The 20,282-nt window shown below is 53.4% G+C and overlaps 2 protein-coding genes across 6 annotated transcripts in view; one reads left to right on the top strand and one right to left on the bottom strand.

Moving 5' to 3' along the window:
• The window catches only part of ABL2 (ABL proto-oncogene 2, non-receptor tyrosine kinase), a 40,969-nt gene extending 31,417 nt beyond the window's left edge, over positions 1-9,552 (top strand). For 3 of the 4 annotated variants that reach the window (XM_027894160.1, XM_027894161.1, XM_027894163.1), the window contains exons 6-11: positions 1,461-1,638; positions 2,235-2,419; positions 2,703-2,855; positions 3,676-3,765; positions 4,723-4,896; positions 5,498-9,552. In XM_027894160.1, the coding sequence (XP_027749961.1) occupies positions 1,461-1,638; positions 2,235-2,419; positions 2,703-2,855; positions 3,676-3,765; positions 4,723-4,896; positions 5,498-7,197 (2,480 nt within the window). In that variant the 3' untranslated portion in view covers positions 7,198-9,552. The remainder of the gene's footprint in view (positions 1-1,460; positions 1,639-2,234; positions 2,420-2,702; positions 2,856-3,675; positions 3,766-4,722; positions 4,897-5,497) is intronic. The other variant, XM_027894162.1, reaches the window with a different exon arrangement.
• Positions 9,553-12,440: 2,888 nt separating this feature from the next.
• TOR3A (torsin family 3 member A) lies at positions 12,441-19,381 on the bottom strand. Of its 2 annotated transcripts, XM_027894167.1 has the most exons (7): positions 18,954-19,381; positions 18,461-18,574; positions 17,524-17,789; positions 16,730-16,905; positions 14,559-14,683; positions 13,834-14,091; positions 12,441-13,355 (listed from the first exon to the last, which is right to left on the bottom strand). In XM_027894167.1, exons 1-6 carry the CDS (start codon positions 19,270-19,272, stop codon positions 13,841-13,843), a joined length of 1,251 nt encoding a protein of 416 aa, XP_027749968.1. In that variant the 5' UTR covers positions 19,273-19,381; the 3' UTR covers positions 12,441-13,355; positions 13,834-13,840. The 2 variants fall into 2 exon arrangements, with proteins under 2 accessions (XP_027749968.1, XP_027749967.1); XM_027894166.1 differs by having other exon boundaries at positions 12,441-14,091; positions 18,954-19,380.
• Positions 19,382-20,282: the final 901 nt, after the last annotated feature.

Here is a 20,282-nt window from a genome sequence, read left to right as displayed (position 1 = left end):
AACATCAAATACAGTCACTTACATTAGTAGACAACTTTGCTGTTGAGGCACGACTACGCGTTACATAAAAATTTGCGATATCATCCTCCTGTTAGTTTGTGTCCTTGGCCCCAGACATGCTCCAGGGTTCAGTTATCAGGCTCAGATTCCTTCTCTGCCCTGTTGAATCAAATTTACAAAATTATTTTCCACGACTTATTTGCCCGAGAGAACAGAACAAAATTGTAAGAAAATTGGAAGTGAAAGGAAAAATTATGTGGGAAGCACAACAAATACTGTTCTTTGTACTTCTCCACCCAGAGACATTTATAGAACAGGCTGCACTGAAGAGAACAAGTTAGTCCCTAATTAAGCAGAAGACACCAGATCGCTGCTGCTGTGAGGGACCCTGTGTATCACCAAATAAGTACATGACATCAAACAGCACATGACTGGAAGAAATCCACGGGCTTTACAGCTTGGCTGAGCCCCTTTGTCTCACTGGCAGATGCACCATATGATGATCATTATTAAATAGTCTGCATAGCTGTTAATTCTACATGTACAAAGATTCTTAAGGAGACACCCTAAACCTCTGCTAGTGTTTAATTGCATCTGGACTTCTGCTGCTTTCAGGAGTGGAGCTGTCAAGCCCAGCCTAGGATGAAAGGAGAAATGTGAAGCATGTGAAGGGTTTTACTAATGGCAACTATTCTGTACCCGTTTAAAAAACAGGCACAGATGAAGTGTCTGCCCAGCCCTGTCTGGTTCCAGGAGCAGAGACTCAGAGATTTGTCATCAGAGAGCTGCGTCTTTGCTCTTTGTGATGCACAGCACAGTGTGTTTTACTCCTGCGTGTGCAGGAGGGTGTGAACAGGCCCTCGGTGCTGCAGGGGGAGTTCACAGAGATATGACAAGAGTATCCTGTTGCCCTCCTCCTCCACCAGTACATGCTTTGTACAGTGACTGCAGCAAGTAGTCATCCCAGGAATGTGTGAGAATGCTGCTTCAGGAGCAGGTCCCACCGTGCTGATTCCTTACCCAGCACATGGGAGTGCTTCAAGTTACTCTGTAGTGACATTTCAGTCTGGAAATCTTGCCAGCTGACGGGTACCTGCTTCCAGCTGGCCACTCTTTAGCTTTATCAAGGCAGGGAGGGGAAGAAAAGCAAATTACATGTTCAAAATAGCTCCTGTTTCATCCTGTAACCTTCCAAAGAACAGAACTACTGCTTCATGTCTATTATGTAGGAATAGCAGTGCTTCCATAGACAGTTCCTCTCTATCCATAAAGTGGATGGGCAGATAAATAGACAGAAGCACTGAGTTTGATGTTGGGTTGCACTGACCTGGGTCTTGCAGATGGAACTCCTCACTTTTCAGAGAAACATCGGTCCAGAATCCGATAAATGGACATTAAATCAGGAGCAGTGGTAAGAAAGGGAAGCTTTATTCACATGCTCCCCTCCCCCTCACTGCCAGGTGTGTGTACCCTGGAGCCACCCTTCTACATCGTGACGGAGTACATGCCATATGGGAACCTGCTGGACTATCTGCGGGATTGCAACCGGGAGGAAGTGAGTGCTGTTGTGCTGCTCTACATGGCCACCCAGATCTCCTCTGCCATGGAGTACCTGGAGAAGAAGAACTTCATTCACAGGTGGGTAAAGTCACGTGGAGCTGCTGCAGTTTCAGACTGCAGTGGTGAACAGGCACCAGCGTGGTGGCCCAGGAATTCCTGATTTTGGGGAGGTTTTTACCGGAGCTGGGTTTCACACTTATCCATTGGCTGTTGGTTTCAGTACTGTCCTGCAGTACCTTCTCCCCAGGACTTTCACAGCAGACTTACCATCTTGTGCCTGACTTGCCCGACAGCAGTTGGTGTTGTGCTGTACCCCCTGTGTGCCAGACGGTGCCCACCTCGAGTGCTGTTTTAATCCAGATAAAGCCGTGTCATAAACCAATTACCAGTGTGTGGTGAGCTGCTGATCTCATCCTATCCTCAGGAACCATAAACTTCTCACAGCTATGATGATTGGAAATTGAATAGAATTTAAAGAATTAACCCTAATCCTGACTTACCTCATTGCTCCTAAGAGTGATTCCCCTCAGTTTCTGATACTGTTCAGGGCAAAGCTCACCTTGCCTTTACCTGCTGTGTTCATAGAGTGCTTCCCAGCTCAGGAGAGTGGGACCCCAAACTGTACTCAGAAGCCCTGCTCTTGCTGCAGTGGTGTCCTTGTTTCCTTTGTCCAGGGACCTGGCTGCACGGAACTGCTTAGTTGGAGAAAACCACGTGGTGAAGGTGGCTGACTTTGGCTTGAGTCGACTCATGACGGGTGACACCTACACAGCCCACGCCGGGGCCAAGTTCCCCATCAAGTGGACGGCTCCCGAGAGCCTGGCCTACAACACCTTTTCCATCAAATCAGATGTGTGGGGTAAGAAAACTCACCTTCAGTGCTCTTTTCCTGTCCATTTTGGTGTTCTCTGCCAGCCTAGATGGTAACTTGCTTTCTGGCCTGGTGTGGGGAGGAGGTGGTCACATACCAGGCCACAACTTTGTGAATGAGTTTTTAGCATGTGATGTCTTCACCTAGACTGGCCTGAGGTATTTGTGAGGAAATGACGCTGCCTCAAACTGCAGTGAAGGGCACAGCATAATGAGCAACACAAGAGGAGGGCGGACTTACCACCAGGAGTTCTGTTTTCCTCCTTTTGCAGCCTTTGGGGTGCTGTTATGGGAAATTGCTACCTATGGGATGTCACCGTACCCAGGCATCGACCTCTCTCAGGTGTATGATCTGCTGGAAAAGGGCTATCGGATGGAACAGCCAGAGGGATGCCCTCCCAAGGTGTATGAACTCATGAGGGCATGTGAGTATCTTCTTCCAGTTTGGGGATGAAGCCCTGAGGGTGTGGGAGGGATCTGTAGTGAAGAGCCTGTCTCCAGCCACACTTGATCCCCAGCACGGCACACAAAGTCAGGGTGGACTTCAGTAGCTGGGTAATGAGGAAGGATATCGCTGCTTAAAAATCCTTCAGGAAGCTGACAGAAGCCCCAAAGCTGGGAATTCATGTGATATTAATGCAAAGTGAGCAGAATGCCAGTCACTTTTCCAGACCCTCTGGTGATACCAACAGACAGTGCTTCCAGAGTACATTCCTCCAGTGTGGGTTCTAACTACAGAAATGACACTTTTTGTCATAATCCCCTTCTGTGACTTTCCAAGCTCCATCCAGGATCAAGGCACTCTCCTCCTCTTTGCCCCACAAGGTGCACACATCCTTTTTTTGGGTGGGTCTGCCTGAATTTCGTTGTTAAGAGCATGTGAGCAGGATGTTTCCTGCAGCTTTTCACACACAGGTATCTGTGACTGGGCTGAGTCCAAGCACCCAGGGTGGCAAATCTGGAATTGTCCTTTGCCTAGAAAAAATCAGAAAGAGAGAAAGGGAGAGCAGAAAAACCAGTGGAGGGTGCAAAGAGCTGGGATTTTTAGAACTTGTTCCTTCTTTTCAAGGTTTGTTTGTTAGGATACAATAGGGTGGCTGACTGCTATGAATTAATACCTGTGAACGATTTTACAGCTGCTAATCAGTAGGTCAGAGTCTGACTTTCTGTCCCCTTGGGCAGAATAAAAATTCATCTCCTGCCCACTTCAGGCACTGGGACTTACTCTGCTTTCTGACATTGCAGGCTGGAAGTGGAACCCACCAGACCGACCTTCCTTTGCTGAGACCCACCAGGCCTTTGAAACCATGTTCCATGACTCGAGCATCTCAGAGGGTGAGAGCTGCTGCTGTTTGATTCCTGAAACAGCACTGGGGGTTATCCCATAGTGAGAGATGGAGAGAGGCAGCGAGATGAATGCCTATCACAGTCCCCTGCTGACTGCAGCAATTAGGTCACGAAATATTATTCTCTCAGCCTTCGTTTTTAAAAAGTGTGCCCTAATCTCTGGATTTTCTACTTAGCTACTTCTAGGAGCAAATCTGTGCAACTCAGCTCTCAAATACAATCAGCCAGGAGGTAAATACTGGTGGGGGGTGTGATACTACTCAGCAGACAGGCAGAAGTGTCTGAGCATCTGCTAAATTTTTAAATCAAATATGAGAGTGATCCATCTATGTCCCTACTACAGAAAAAAACGCAGCAGATGGAATTTTACCGGGGAGGATCTATAACAGGCACATCCACATTTGTGTGGCCAGGAGGTTGTGGGCTTTTTTCTCTTTGGTTTTGTTTCTTTTTTTTTTCCAATCACATACCTTTTGTTGGTGTTGGGAAGGAAACATGTAGTCTTCATTTCCAATAGGGAGGTGCAGTGCAAAGCAGCTTAGATCCAGATCCAGAGAGGACACAAATTTTGGGAATCCCAGGAGTATCAATAGGAGGCACCTTGATTAAAAACAGAGGCAAATGCATTCAGTGCTGGCTTTAGCTCTTCATCAACCCTTAACCCAGCGTAGAGCTGGATTTGTATTAAGACCTCTTGTACAGATCCTACTCCTTGTTTTTTTGGCTGAATTTGTAAAGATGCAAATGAGTTTGAAATCATCATGAAAAACATCTGACCCTGAACACCTCTAGACTTGAACAAAAACTAAATCCATAAATTATGTATTTCTCAATTATAGATCTCTTCCTGCCAGTCTGGATTTGCAATAAAGACCCAGATAATTTTTTTTCCCCCTCTTCCTCTGCTGGTCTGTGTTTCAGCTATTCTCTTTTTTTTCCATACAGAGGTAGCAGAGGAGCTTGGAAGAACAGCCTCCTCCTCCTCCATAGTTCCTTACCTGCCCCGCTTACCAATGCTCCCCTCCAAGACCAGAACGCTGAAGAAACAGGCGGAGAACAAGGAGAACATCGAAGGAACACAGGATACTGTGGAGCACTCGGCTTCCAGCTCAGCACCAGGTATGGCCACTGGGACAGGGGCAGCGAGGCCACAAATTCTGGGGGTAAATTCCCAGAGAAACAGAAGAAAACCCAACAACGTGGCATGGGAAGGTGATTTGTGCCGCTGTGTCACGAGGGCTGTTGGCCACCTCAGCAGCCCAGTTATTTAGGAGCAAATAGAAAACACTGCAGCTTTTCCAATGGTCTCTTAGTAAATCCCGTTGTATTTTTTTTCTTTCATATTTAGTTTTGCTGCTTGCTTTTAAATGACAGCTTCGAAACTGAAGCTGACAATTCAATAAGAGATTTTTTTTAATACTTAACGGTATTTAGGAAGGAGGGGAAAAATACAGGAAGGGAGTAAGAAACTGGAATAAAAGAACAACTGTTTTCTGATCTCTCTCTCCAAAGTGGCCTCTCAGTATAGGCAGCATACAAGTCCCATGCAGAAATGGAAAACGTTAAAGAAAAAATAAAATAAAAGTGCTCACTTCCTCTCTCACTCTATCTCTGCAGCAGCTGGGCAGGTAAATACCCCACGTCCATAAAGCCCAGTGCAGGACAGGGAGCTGGAAATAGAAACAGACGTTGCAGATTCACACCTGTTTCTTCTGCCCAGGTTTCATCAGAAGCACACAGCCAATAACTGGGTCTCCTGCACTGCCCCGCAAGCAGAGGGACAAGTCACCCAGCAGCCTGCTGGAGGATGCCAAAGAGACCACGTTCACCAGGGACAGAAAAGGTGGCTTCTTCAGCTCCTTCATGAAGAAGAGGAACGCTCCCACGCCGCCCAAGCGCAGCAGCTCCTTCCGGGAGATGGAGAACCAGCCCCATAAGAAATACGAGCTGACGGGTAACTTTTCCTCTGTTGCTTCCTTGCAGCACGTGGACGGGTTCTCCTTTGCTCCCACGCAGCAGGACACCAACCTGGCACCCCCTAAGTGCTATGGAGGGGGCTTTGTGCAGAGGACCTTCTACAACGAGGATGGCACAGGGCCCAGCACCGGCGGGGCCGTGAGCACCAGCGGAGGGTGGTCGGGCATCACTGGTTTCTTTACACCACGCTTGATTAAAAAGACACTGGGTTTACGAGCAGGAAAACCCAGCGGCAGCGAAGAAGCTTCAAAGCCTTTTCCAAGGTCAAACTCTACATCTTCCATGTCCTCAGGGCTTCCAGAGCAGGATAGGATGGCAATGACCCTTCCCAGAAATTCACAGAGGTCAAAAATTCAGCTGGAACGGACTGTGTCCACCTCCTCTCAGCCCGAGGAGAGCACGGGGAGGGCCAATGACCTGCTTCCCAAAAGGTTTGACGAAGGCCCTGCTTTGACCAGAGAGAGACCAAAAGCAAAGCTCTTGCCAAGGGGTGCCACAGCACTCCCCTTCCGAACTCCCTCCACACTGGAAGAAAAGGAGGGTCCAGGGCTAGCAGCAGCTCCTAAGGGGAAAGAAAAAAACAGTGGCCCGCGACAGGGGACCCTCGAGGATGGCGAGAGGCCGGGGTGGTCATCTCCAGGCAAGGCTGCAGCTATACTTCCAACCACTCATAACCACAAAGTGCCAGTCCTAATCTCACCCACTCTAAAACACACTCCAGCAGACGTGCAGCTCATTGGCACAGACTCTCAGGGTAATAAATTTAAGCTCTTATCTGAGCATCAGGTCACTTCTTCCGGCGACAGGGACCGGCCCAGACGGGTAAAACCAAAGTGTGCTCCACCTCCACCCCCGGTGATGAGGCTCCTCCAGCAGCCGGCTGCCGGCTCCGACGCAGCGGAAGAGCTGAGCCCCGCGGCGGGAGCGCAGCACGGACTGGAATCGAGTGAAGGGAGCAAGAAGGCGGCGGCGGCAGCAGCAGCACCTGTTGGTGGGAAAGCTGGGAGGCCCGTGATGCCTCCACCTCAAGTGCCTCTGTCATCGTCTTCCACGTCCCCAGTGAAGATGGCCAACGGCACGGCCGGCACGAAGGTGGCGCTGAGAAAGACCAAACAGGCAGCTGAGAAAATCCCCGCAGACAAGATCAGCAAGGAGGCGCTGCTGGAGTGCGCGGATCTGCTCTCCAGCGCCATCGCCGAGCCCACCCCCAACAGCCAGCTGGTGGACACGGGGCACCAGCTGCTGGATTACTGCTCAGGCTACGTGGACTGCATCCCGCACACCCGCAACAAATTCGCCTTCCGGGAGGCCGTGAGCAAACTGGAACTCAGCCTGCAGGAGCTGCAGGTGTCCTCGACGGCCGCCGGCGTCCCCGGGGCAAACCCCGTCCTTAATAACTTATTGTCATGTGTCCAAGAAATCAGCGACGTGGTGCAAAGGTAGCTACTGTCCATCTGGGTAAGAGAAACACGCACGGGGAGGGGGGGGACTTTTTTTCTGTACTGATGCTTTCAAAAGGAAAGACTGATACTTGAGTATGTGAAGTACCTCAGATCACTGAGTTCTCCTCACGTTTACAGGTTCATCTCAAAAAAATGGGGATGGAGAGGGTAGATTAAAGCTGTAAGGGGCAAACATCGAGGATCTGTCCCCACCTAATCAGGCTGATCTGCTTGGTATGGCAAGGGAAGGCAGTTCCTTTCTCCTCCCTTGGAGAAGCAGCAGAACCGATAGCAGGTTCTGCTCTGGGAAGGATGGTTGATGTGACAGCCAGAGTACTGGGGTGGCTGCAGGCTGCTCTGCTGCACAGATCCTGCCCTGTGTGTACTCACGGGTGCTTTGCTCTCCCAACAAGGCAAAGGAAAAGCACTGGGGCTCCACTGGTACCGACGGAGGAGCTCCCAAGGGGGGGGTCATGTGCAGCTGGGGGGAAGGTCTAATGCACTGACAGTGTTCAGAGCTGCTGGAGGTGGATGCACTAGCCTGGATGGCTTAACTTCCACAGCGCTGTTGCTGCTGTAATGAGAACTGCAAAGTTAGTTAATATATGAAACTATCCCTTTTCCCTCCTGTCCACCTCATCCACCACATGTTCTCATCATCATTGTGTCGGAAGCGTCAGGGATGCTGGGCAGACTTACCACTGGAATACCCCCTTCCCCACCACACAGCCTTCACTCACTGATACCTATTTCTAGTGGTCTAGCACGGGTGCTGCTTGATGGTCGTTTTTGAGTAGTTTGGGGCTCTTGCACAACTTGCCAGTGTTGTTGTTGGGGTGGGTGGGTTGTTTCTTTTTTAAGCTCTAGATTGTTTTTAACTTGTTACCAGGTTGACTCCCCATTTCAGTTTGATCCCCCTGAGAACCCACTATAGGTCAGGCAGAGCCTCTGCCACTCCTGGCTGTTCTCCACATTCCTTTAGCAGTCCCAGCACTGCAGGGCCAGCTGGAGAGCCAGGAAGTACAGCCCGGCCTGCCCCCCACAGGGATTCCCCGGAGCTGTCCCCACCCTTCACACTGCCAGATTCCTGGGATTTGTTCTAGCCCTTACCGGTCTCGAAGGCTTCCAGCTTTCCCTGCATCCAAAGGTGACAAAGTGTGGCAGCACACAGGGGAACCACAAGCATCTCTCTTTATTTGTTCCTGTATTTTCAAGGCTAGACCAGAATCCTGTGCTGTGCTGTAGGGAACGTGCACATAAACTGTGCACTCCTCTGCCTGAGAGGTGACAACAGAAGTTGGGGCTCTGCCTTGAAGGGCCACCACTGGGTCTCTGATGCCTTCTCACAGTCCCAGAGCGAGAGCAGCTGGGTGGCTGACATTGTCTCCCTTGGTCCTGGTGGTGTTTGTAGGCTGCTGGGGCCTCACAAAGCTGATCTTCTGTGTCTGCACACAACTCCCTGAGGTGCAGATGTGCAAGCAGGGAGACCTCAGCTGTTGGTTTGTGAGAGGAAGGACAGAGGTCTGATACCTGACTCCAAATAAATGTCACCCTGCACGCTGCTGCTCACTTCACGCTGTTGGTGACAGAGGATCTCGCTTGCTTTGCACCTTAAATGTTTTGCTCTTTAAACTTGTTTTCAAAGCGTGACTGTGCTGTATTTAGAGTGGAGCTGGGGCCAGGTGTGCCTTTAGAAGATGGGCACTTCCATTGCTGTCTGGAAGCATCACCCTGTTGGTGCTTGGGAGCAGGCTGGGCTGTCTCAGTGGGTGTCCCTGCTTTTTCCACAGAGCACAGCAAGACAGGGGCCTTGAAAAATCTTTAGATATGGGCTGGTGTCTGAGAATCCTCCTCTTATTCCTGGTCTGTGGCAAACAACGTTGTGTCAGGGTGTGTAGAGGCACAGCAGAGGAGGAGCATGTGAGGGACAGTGGACCACGAGAGCTTCCCTGGCCAAGTGAAAGGAGGGGGACAAAAAGAGCCAAACAGCCCTTTGTGCTGTCCAGTTCTGCCGCAGGATCCAGCGTGCCCAGGATCCCCTGGGGGCTCTTCCACAGCCACACCCAGCTGAGCACCAAACCCTTTATCTTGTAGACTTTACTGAGGGCTTTTGTGGTTTACCTTATCTCTTTCAGCCATCTTTATGGCAGCTGTGCTTCCAAACTATCCGCCTTTGGAAAGGAGACCTGCAAAGGGAAGGCTGCTTGTGGCATTGCTTCACGTGGCCTGTCAAACAATCAGAAGGATTTAGAAGGTAGGGGAGCTTTCTTTAGGGCAGAAGGGCAGGTCTTGCTTGCCCTGGCAGACAATCATCTGCTGTGGTGTCATCGCTGTGCAGCTGCTCAGCCGAGGACAAAGGGGCTCAAACTGCAGGGATTCCCAGGGGAAAGGTATTTTAACCACAACATTTCAAGGCTTAGTCCAGTTCTGATGAGTATTTTTTAAGCCTTTTCTTTTCCTGAATGCCAGTCTTCCAGAAAAGCTCCAGCAAAAGTGATAGAACAGCAATATGGAATTTCGAACTACTGAAACTCCCCTCTTGCAGCCCTTTCAGAAGAACCAGCTGTGTCCCAGCAAAGCACTGGGTCCTCTCCACTGGCCATCCCCACTTCCTTTCAGATGCCACTTACTTTGGTTTCTTCTTCCCCCCACAGAAGAGATGGGCAGTGGGACAGGGCAGCATCCAACTGCTTTTCCAGAGTCACAGAATAGCTGAGGTTGGAGGGACCTTTGGAGATCACCTGGTCCAAACCCCCTGTCCAAGCAGGGCCATCCAGAGCAACTGCCCAGGACAAGGCCCAGGCAGGTTCTGAGTATCTCCAGGAATGGAGACTCCACAACCTGTGGTGCAAAAAGGTGGGGATTTGCCTGTTGTCACTCCCATGGGGAGCATTTCCTCTGCTCTTACCTATCGCCACGTCAGGTAGGTAGATGCTGGCAGAGGTAGTGCTGACCTGACAGCAGGTTCTTTCCCCCTAAATCAGAGGCTGCAGAATTGCTGCTGCTGCTGCTGTGTTTTATTCCCAAACTGCCTTCTGGCAGGATAGCACAAGGATGCTATCTGGGGAAGCTGGTTCTGCTGTAAATCCCCACCTAGTTGTTCTTCCTTCCACAGCTGCTCCCAAAATTGTTACTGTTCCCTCTCCCTTTAGCTAGGCCTGGCTTTCTCTTCAGCCTTAAAGGTCTCCACTGTGGCCAATTCTCTGCTTTCAGTCTTGCAAAGGAGCATATGGGTCGTGATGCTTGTTACTTGTTCCAGCAGAGAGCACGTCTTGCTCCACTAGTTGGGGCAGGGGACGAGGCATAAATCCTGTTGTTTGCTCTCCCCAGCACTGTCAGGCAGCCATGGGGGCACAGACACCCTCACAGCTGGGCTCTCTCACTTGCACTGGTATGGGCTGGAATTTAAAGTCGTCGTCTTTGCAACGGGGGTGGCACCACGTCAGACACGGTAATGCCAAACACAGAGTGTGTGCTCAGAGTGAGCTCAGTGGGGCACTTTCTCTTCCTACCACTGTGGGAATCAGCTGACTCACAGGTGCAACTCTCTCTTCTTCCTGCATTTACACCCTTTTTGATCCCCAAGCAGTGCACTCGATTTAATCACATTTGTTGTTAGCGTGGCTGGGGTGAGGCTGAGCCAAGAGCCTGGGCTTTGGGACTGCACCAAATTTAGCCACTGGGAAAGGGAACTGAAAGGAGCAGCGCTGCTGATGCAGAGCACAACAGGGAGGGAGGGCTGTCCTCGTCCCCCTCACCCAGGATGTTCCTCCTGAGCACCACTGGCTCGTGTCCAGTGACGCACAGCCCAACATGTGCGTGTTGACATCCACCACAGGGGGTTATGCAGGAGTTGTGGGGCAGACCATGCTCTGTGGGCAGCAGGAACTAAACCCCACAGCCAGGGGAGGGACACAGAGCAATCCCGACCCCAGCGTCCCACCACTTACCCGAGGCAGGCTTTGGCTCTGGGGCAGCCATAATAAGCACCAACAGCTCCAGAAGATGTTGCAGAGCCCACAGGCTGCTGTCTCCTCTTGTTACACACTCAGCCCAGCCTGGCTGCCAATGGGGAGCTGGCAGGCACTGAAAGGCAGTGACAGCAGCACGCATGGAAACCTCCACCAGTGCTGTCCTGCACTGGTGGGCACTGGGATCGTGCTGCAGTTCCCTGGAGTGTAGAATAAGCCCCTCAGCCCATTCCCTGGAGGCAGGTAAGGAGGTTCTGGGACAGCTGAGTGATTATCACACCTACACACTGAGCAATGTCTGTACCAAAGGAGGTCGTTCTCCCCATGTGTCTGTTGTGAGGCCGATGGGCTCGGCACGGCACGTTGTTTGTATCGGTAGTGAACTCATTGAGGGCAGGAAAGGATTAAAATTGAACACATTAATCACCAATCACTCTACCAGTGTTGTCAACTGGTCTTGTTTTTTAATTGTTATTGTAATATATTTTGGTTGGTTTTCTAATTTAATTCTCTCACTATTGTCTGACTGTGAACTGCGAACAGTGTTAAACTTGATGTAAATAAGGCCCTTGGAAGGGCCTCTTTGCCTGTCGTTCCACAAAGTTTTGCCAATTTGCATTTTATTTTAAATAAAGGTTGCAATATTTTATTGGCAAAAAACCACTTGAGTAGATGCTGCCTTTTTTTTTTTCCCTTAGGGAATATTTGAAGCTGCTCAGTCCTAACATGAAGTTTGTTAACTGGGGAGGAAAGAGAAGATTGTTGTAAGCCTGTTTTAAAAAGAAAATTTAATTCTGCCAGATTGCAAAAAAAAAAAAAAAAAAAGCAGTATCTTTATGTATATTATTGAAACCAAATAGTGTTGCCACGGCGTGGGGTTGTGTAATCAAAGCTCCCTCAACTGTGACACACACACATGACCTGGCAGAGGCAGGTCTTGCATCACCCTGGGTAGTGACACCACCACCTCCCTCACCAGTCACAACAGCAAGAGCTGCCCAACATGCCAACCTCACACCAGTGAGACATTCTCTCTGAATTCCTGCCACCCCAGGCAGTGTCAGCCTAACCCGGACAGCAGGAGGCTTTTTTATATATATAAAAAAAAAAATCCCAGGTTATCCTGGCTTTACTCAACCTTCTGAGCAACTGACCTTCAACTAACAACCTGACAGACTCTCTGCTCAGGGGATAAAACATAACCCAAGTTGCGTCCTGTGGGACAGCATCTTCCCTTCCCAAGCTGACATTCCTGGATCCATCTCCCTCTGATGGGATTTCTGACACCTGTGATTAAGAGATTAACCATAAACCAAGTCTCAGAAACGCCTGATCACACAGGCTGGCACAGCCCTAAGGTCCTCTCCAGACAAGAGCTAAGTTTAAGCCAACTAGGAAAGAACTGGCTCGTCCTCCTGCCTTGGACTATGAAGCCTCGTTAGATAACGGAGCCAGCGTGCCCGGCGGGAAACACGGACTCAAAGTCTGCAGTGAGTCTGGTCAATCTTTTCCCAGAGGTCGTGCTGCTCACTCACTGGCACCACAAAGCGGGTCAAAGCTTAAAATAGACCAAAGGTCCCCCGTGGGGGTGGCCGGGAAGCCAAGCCCTGTCCTTGGCATGTGCTGCTTCACTCACCACCAGCTCTGTTGGAAGGGAGTTTTGACCCAGAGGTCACAAAGTGATTCCCGTAACGCTGTCGAAATTTTTTGGAGCTGCTGTAACACACTTATCACCTGGCGAGTACCCAGACAGCAAACAGGCCCTTGTAATAATAATAATAATGCTGATACCAGCCAAAAAAACACAGCATGAAACACAAAGAAGAGAAAAACAAAAAATGGAGGAAAAAAACCAAGCTTTCTGTATCTGTGAAGTCTCAGATTCACCTACAGCCTGTTCCTTCAGCCACCCTCCTGCTCACCCAGCCCTTTGCCCCTGGCAGAGGAATTCTCTCCCCATTTTCATTTTGCAGTGAAGCAAAAGGGGGGCCCTTCACCAAACTGCTTAGAAGATGATTGCAACACAAGTTCTCCTCATCCCTGCACTGCTTCCATACAACGGAAGACTCCATTGAGAGATGGACACTCCAAGGTGAGAAGCTATGGATTTGGCATCTCCAGAGGAGATTATTCTTTTTCTTCATGCACAAACATGATCCTGGCCCATGTGTCCCTGAGCAGCAAACACCTTGGGAAGGCATGAGAGCAACAGAGGGAAAAACTTAAGTCCAGCAAAACAGTTCTGTGTGATCTTGTAAAGTGACAGAACTGGGGACAGGGATGAGGATGTGGCTTCTGCCACACTGTCTGAACAGGACCAGCCTGTCCCAGGCCTGCCTTCACCACAGGGCAACAAACCAAAGACTTGGACATTCCCAGTCCTCACCCACATGAAAAGATCTGTCAGCACAACCAAATCTCCCCTTCAGACCACTGCCAGCTAAAAGGGACTTAAAACACTGGACAGACTCCAAACACAGTCCCCATGTCCCAGGAGTAAGGCTGGGTGGGATGCACCTCCTTCCCTGCAACAGCCCTTGGAGTAACGAGGGATTGAGTCTCTGTCCCTGTGCAAGTGCCTGGCTGGGTCACCTGCGAGCCCGACCCCGGGCCAGGGGAGCAGCTCCCAGAGTGCAGAACCACCTCCAGCACACGTGTGGTCCCACCTGGTGGTCAAGGGAGGAAGTAATTGATGCGCTGGGGCACAGATTTGCAGCCCTGTGCAGAGAAGAGCTTCTCCTCTTTGGGGACAAACACCATTGTCCTGGCCACCTCGTCCAGGGTGGCCTCGGAGTAGGGAAGGCCCCGGGCCAGGAAGGCGTCCCGAGCGCAGAGCTTCACATGGTGGAACTCCAGGGGCAGGAACGGCACCAGGAAGTCGATGAGGTTCTCTCTGAGGAGGTGGCTGTGGGCATAACTGTTCTCTGCAGTAGAACACAAGACAGACTCAGAAGCTTCACCCGAGAGTGTCACCCCTCTGCAAGGCAAGGCTTGGCCCCGAGGGGCTCATCCAGCCCTATGTGGTGGGAGAGAGACACCCACTTGTACAGAGCTGGCCGGCACTTGGCCTGAGCACAGAGTGTCCCTACAGCTCCTGCCAAGAGACACCCGAAGCCCCAGAGAAGCCTTGGTGTTGGGCTGCCTCTCTCTGGCCGTCTTTGGGGCTCAAGGGGGCCCAAAAAGGGCTCTGAGCTCCCTCCTCACGGGCTCTGTATCACAGCAGTGCTGTGTTCATGGGGCCCAAGGGGCTCACATTGCCAGTAACCCCCTGGCTGGGGGTGGAGGAAAGGCTTGTTCCCAGTGCCCAGCCCTGCGTGGCACCCGCTGGGTGGGAGGTGCAGAGGGGCAGGTTTGCAGGCAGAACTATCCCCAGCATCCCACAGGTTCTTACCCGCAGGCTCCTGCAGCTCCCGCCGCAGCCGCTGCTCCAGGAACTCCATGGAGATCTCCTCCCGTGCCCGGCCGGCTCGCCAGAAGTCCAAGGCGACCTCATTGATGGTGTTTCCACCAAGATTGCTGTGGACACAGAGGGAAGTCCCTTGAGTGTGGCCCCAGAGAGGAACTGCTGAGAGCTGCCAGCAGCCCCCCTGCAGCCAGGCCCCAGCACCTCTGTTAGCAACGGAGGATTCACTGTCTGGGATCAGCACGTGGACCCAGCCCTCTTCCCAAGGAGCCCCTTTTCACAGGCACTCAAGAGCTGTGTGCCATCCTGCCAGCTCAGAGCCAGGGACTGCAGAATTCTCCATCTCCCTCAGTGCCCTGTCCTGGCTTGGGAAGCCACTGACGTCACAGGTGGCACTTTGATCCACACTGAACAGTCAACAAACCACCACTGAAAGTCCAAGTCAAAGGGCAGAGCACACAGAGGAGTCCCACTGGAAGCAAAGGTCCAAGGCAGGGATTCAGGCAGCAGCCAAGTTGGCAAAGCATCCCCTGCCCTGGGATGAAGCAGCAGCCTCCATATAAGGACTCCTCTGGACACCCACCTTGGGGGCAGCTCTGCCCTGGGGAATGAGAGGTCCTGACGGCTGTTGAGGGTCCCAGGGCAGCCCCTCACCCTGGAGAGCAGGTCCAGGTCAGGCTGGTGAGGGGTTTGCTCCCAGCCCTGAGTGCCCCAGTAAACTGGAGATTCTGGGAACCACCAGTAAGCATAACTGGAAACACCAGCTGGCCGCAGAGCTTGGGTGGGTGGGAGGCAGGGAGGCTGTGGGAGAGACAGACCTTGCACCCCTCCTTTCCTCTCGTGTCAGAGGCTCTGGAGCCCAAATGGAGGGGAGGCAAAATTAAAAAGCCAACACTGTTCCCCACCCCCTGCTGCCTTGTTAGGGGCAGAAGAGCTTGTACTGATCTTGCTCCCACCCAGACCATGGGAGACACAGCCCCCTCTAACTGAGGACAGGCACCCAGTCCCATCCTATCCCCAACTCCCACACCTGGCCAAAGGTCAAAGCTGCAGGACCATGCCAGTGTCCACGGGAGCCCTGGAGCAGAGCCAGCCCTCCTACGAGGTCAGTATCACACTGACCACACTGCCAGCAGGGATGATGAAACCCCCAGGATGACACACTGCTGCAGTTCAAGGCACCCTGCTCCCTCTGCTTGGTGGCACGAGGGGGGTGACATGTCCACTCCTGACCTTCATGGCTTTGCCAGGCAGGACACGAGGTCAGCCCAGTGCAGGACCTGCCCCTCCAGCACGGCTCCTGCCAGAGCCCCACGCAGGTGGCACTGGAATGGGGTCAGTTCCACAGGCACTGGGCACACAGACAGCTCCTCCACAGGCAGGGAAAGCTCCCCAGGGAACCACCAAGCTGGGGGGTTAGAACACTTGCTGGGATGGTGGGAGGTGGAGGAGCGCTCTGCCACCTCCAGGCAGTGGGAACAGCTCCTGCCAGAACCAAGCTGAAGGATGCAATTCCAAAACTGAGGTGGCCCAAGATGGTGGTCATTCCACGGCATTCCTCAGGGACTACTTTAGACAGGTGCCTGCCTCACATCTTGGCTTTGGGATGTCCCCCTTCTCCCTGCAGCTGCATCCCACCTAGGCTTGGGTCAGGGACAGCACTGGGCACATGCCCCAGTCCTTTCTCCCTCTGGATGGGAAAGGAACCAACCAAACCACAGGATGTGCTGATGCCAGGATCAGCCCTCACAGCACCTCTGCCAGCAGCCATGTCCAGGCAGTGGGAACCCCCCCACCTCCCCGCAGAGCACAGGAACTTCCCACCAAGACCTGCAGCCCCAGCTCTGCCCCTGGAGTGTGGCATCTGCTAAGCTAGCAGGGTGACACCGTGTTGACTCTCACTCTGCTTCCTCGTCTCAAAGCCCAGATGCTGGCTCAGCTGTCCCAGCTCAGCAGGACCTCAACTCCTCCCACAAATGCCCTGCTCCCAAGGCAAAGGCCCAGCATGAACAGGCAAAACTGACCATGGAGGCAACCACCACTTGTGGGAACAAGACATCTGTCCCCTCCCTGCAGCCTGAGCCCCTCACATCACACACTGCAGGGGATAAATTCCATCCCTTGGCTCCTCCCCATCCCTCTGGGAGCCCAGAACTCACCTGAGGAAGAGGAAGATGGACCTCTGTTGATCCGCCTGGCCCTCGTTGCCATAGGGAGCCATGAAGGGCCTGATGGCATCCAGGAGGCTGGAATGGAGCTTCTCGGCCTCGTCGAAGATGAACAGGGACTGCCTGCAGAGCTGCAGGGTCTCGCTGAGCTGCCGCTGCAGCTGGGCCTGTGGAGCAGCAGGGACAGGGGTCAGCAGCCTCTGGGGCTGAGCCAGAATGCCACAGGATGACCCTGGTTGGCAGCCAACAAACAGCTGATCCTTGGTGCCCTCCCACCCAGGACAGGGCAGAGAACAGGGAGAGCAAAGGCAGGAGAACGAATGAGGCATAAAAAGAGTTTAATAAGTGAAGGAAAGAGGAAAGAAAGAAATGAAGTGATGCAAAGGCAGCCACCCACACCTGCCACAAACAGACTGGTGCCCAGCCAGTCTCTGAGCAATGACTTCCTGCCCCAAACCCCCTCCCCCTGCAGTTTTTATTGCTGAGCACAACAGTAAATCACATGGAATGTCCCTTTGGCACACCTGTCTGGTGTGCCCCTTCCCAACATCTTGTGCACCTCCAGCCTACTGACTCCAGGGGCAGAGTGGGAGAAGGGGAGAGCCTTGAAGGCTGTGCAAGCACTGCTCAGCTGTACCCTGAACACTGGAGTGTGTCAGCACTTTCGCTCACAGTCCCAAATTTCACGGCACTGTGTGGGCTGCTGTGAAGGAAATGAACTCCATCCCATCCCATCCTGACACACTGGATCTTCCCCATGGACACACTGTGGTTTTGGCTCTCACCTTGTAGGAGTCCAGGTACTTGTGGTGGGGGAAGTGGAGGAGGGAGATGAACACCCTGACGCAGTCGCTCCTCAGCCCATCCCGGTACAGGTGACCTGCCACCATCCGGGCCACAAAGTTCTTCCCGGTGCCAGACCAGCCGTGGAAGGACAGGACCAGGGCCTTCTCAGGCTGTGGGCTCTGCAGGAACCCCTGCACTGCCTGAACAACCACTTCTTTGGCCAAGTGCTGCCCGTGGAGCTGCTCATTGAGATCTGCCTCTAGCCCTGCACAGAGACAGCAGCAGCTCAGCCTTAAACTGCCAGCCCAGCTGCTGCAGGTGGGAATAAAGAGACAAAACATGGTAGGGCTGCTTGGCCAAGAGGAGTCTGAAGGGGCACTAAAGCCACAGCCCGCCTGTGCCCTGCCTGCACCCTGCCTGCATCAGTCTCTGGCCCCATAAAGACACAAATTTTCCACTGACTCCTATTTTCCTTCAGGAAGAGGCAGAGGTGTTTGGCAGCTGCAGAGAGCACTGATGCCCAAAGGCCCTCCGGAGCTTCCAGCAGAGGGTTTGGATACCGGGAGTCTCAGGGACAGCAGAACACAAGGACACTTGCTCATACACAGGCTTATACACAGGTCTGGGTGTACTCCCCTAGCCTGGGGCAGGGTCCCAGGTCAGTCTGGATCCCCCTGCACATGCCTGAGAGTTATGGGATGCAGGCAGAGCTCGTGGCACACTGGAGCAGGTACACTGCAGAGCAAGGGACAAAGGCCTCTACTCTCAGAACTACAATTAAGTAATGGGACACAGGACTCAGCTCAGCCCCTCACCCTCCCACAGTTCAGCACCCTGCTCTGAAATGCTCTTTACTTGCATCACTTGCTAAAATACACTTCTTGTTAAAGAAAAAAAAACAAAACAAAGACACAACAAAGCCAGCACAGCCCCTACCTGTGATGTTGTTGACTATCCTGCAGTCTCCTGTCTCGCAGCACTTGCCAAAGCTGCAGTACCAGGCAGAGAGGATCTCCAGGTAATCCTGGCCCACCAGAGGTAAGCTCCAGCCTGGAAAAGGCAGCAGGGTCTGAGCAGAGGTGTTCCAGCAAGTGGCCAGAGTAGTGGCTTTTGAGCAGACACCCAGCTGAACCCTGGTAAGGGCAGCCTCTCCCAGGCGCAGGGGCTCAGCCCTGGCTGTGGGGAGGGACAATCAGCTCGGAACAGGCTGGTTCGAGCTGGCACCGAGAGCTCAACGGGTGCAAGACGTGATTGTGGCAACGCAGGGTATGCAGAGGAGAGAGATACCCAGGGCAGGGACCCTCGAGAAGGGAAAGGCAGCACCACAGGAGTTGGGGGCACAGAGCCCTGTGCTGGGGGTAGCAGGGTGTTCAAACCTGGTACTCACTCTGGGGCACGGGAGAGGGGGAGAAGGGAGGAAGGTGCTTACCTGGGCTGGGAGCAGGCTCTCTTTTTTCCTCCTTCTCCTCGCAGCCCTCCTGCCACACCTTGCACGCCAGGTACTGCCAATACTGCTTGGAGAGGGCACTCACGGCTCCCAGGTGCTTCTTCACGGCCTCGTAGCCCTCGTAGCTCGCCCTGCCCGGCAGAGCCCGCTCCCCGGCGGGTCCCTGCCCCTCTGCCCGTGCCCGCCGCGGCTCTGGCGGGGCCCGCGGGCTGCCCGAGCCCCCCAGCAGCAGCGCCAGCAGCATCAGGACACAGCAGCCCAGCCCCAGCCGGGCCGGGGGCCCGTCCTGGGCCATGGCCATGGCTCGGGGGTCCCGGGGAAGGGAGCTGACCCTGCCCGGCCCTGCGGGGTCTGTCCGCGGCCTCCCAACCTCCCTCCAGCCGTGAGCTCACTTCCCGGCCGCCCCACAGGGCGGGGCTGCCCGAACGCGGCGGGGCGGCCTCAGCACGGCCCGGCCCCGGCACGGCACAAACCCGGCAAGGCTCGGGGACAGCCCCAAACCCGGCAAGGCTCGGGGACAGCCCCAAACCCGGCCCGGCCCCGGGACAGCCCCAAACCCGGCCCGGCCCCGGGACAGCCCCAAACCCAGCAAGGGTCCGGGATAGCCCTAAACCCGGCCCGGCCGGAGCCACCGGCACCCTCCGGTCCCGGCTCCGCACCAGGGTCGGACTCCGGCCAACCCTGGCCGGGAGGGGAGGGAGCTGCAGAGATGCCCAGGGAAGCTCCCCGACACCGCTACCGGCCTGATTTCACCGAGTATCTGTTTCTGATTGCACAGAATATTCCGAGTTGGAAGGGACCCCACAGGGACCATCGAGTTCGACTCAGCCCGCTCCCACAGAGCTGCAGCACGGGCAGTAAGTGCCTGAGGAAGGCAAATAATCTGGTTTTTTTGAGTAGCCCAAGGGCTCGGCTGAAGTTTTGCTGCCACAGACAGACCGCAAGAGACAGCGGTACTTGTTCATTAGGGCCATTTCCAAGGGGATCCCAAAAGAACGGGCACAAACGATGGAGCAGGAGGCAGTGGCTGAGCCAGCCTGGCAGCACAGGACTGCATTGGGCTATCCAGGCTGGATTGTTCCTGCTGGGCTCCAGGTTCTGCTCAGGAATTAGATCAGAGCTCTGGGACAGGTACAACTCACAGCCACCACCAAGCTCATCACCAACATCCCCGTTTGTTCCTCCCACTTTCTCCAAACGTTTGAAAACCCCATCCTACACAGGGAAGGAGAACGGCAGTCCTTGGGGATGACTGGGGATCCTGGAATCCCATGCAATCCCTGGCTCTCATTTTGGAAGTGTGTACATACA

Source organism: Empidonax traillii, unplaced genomic scaffold (genome assembly GCF_003031625.1).
Source record: "Empidonax traillii isolate 1590-97213 ecotype Southwest subspecies unplaced genomic scaffold, ASM303162v1 scaffold419:size1009643, whole genome shotgun sequence".
NCBI classification, from domain to species: domain Eukaryota; kingdom Metazoa; phylum Chordata; class Aves; order Passeriformes; family Tyrannidae; genus Empidonax; species Empidonax traillii.
This window is presented reverse-complemented; position numbering and strand designations above follow the sequence as displayed.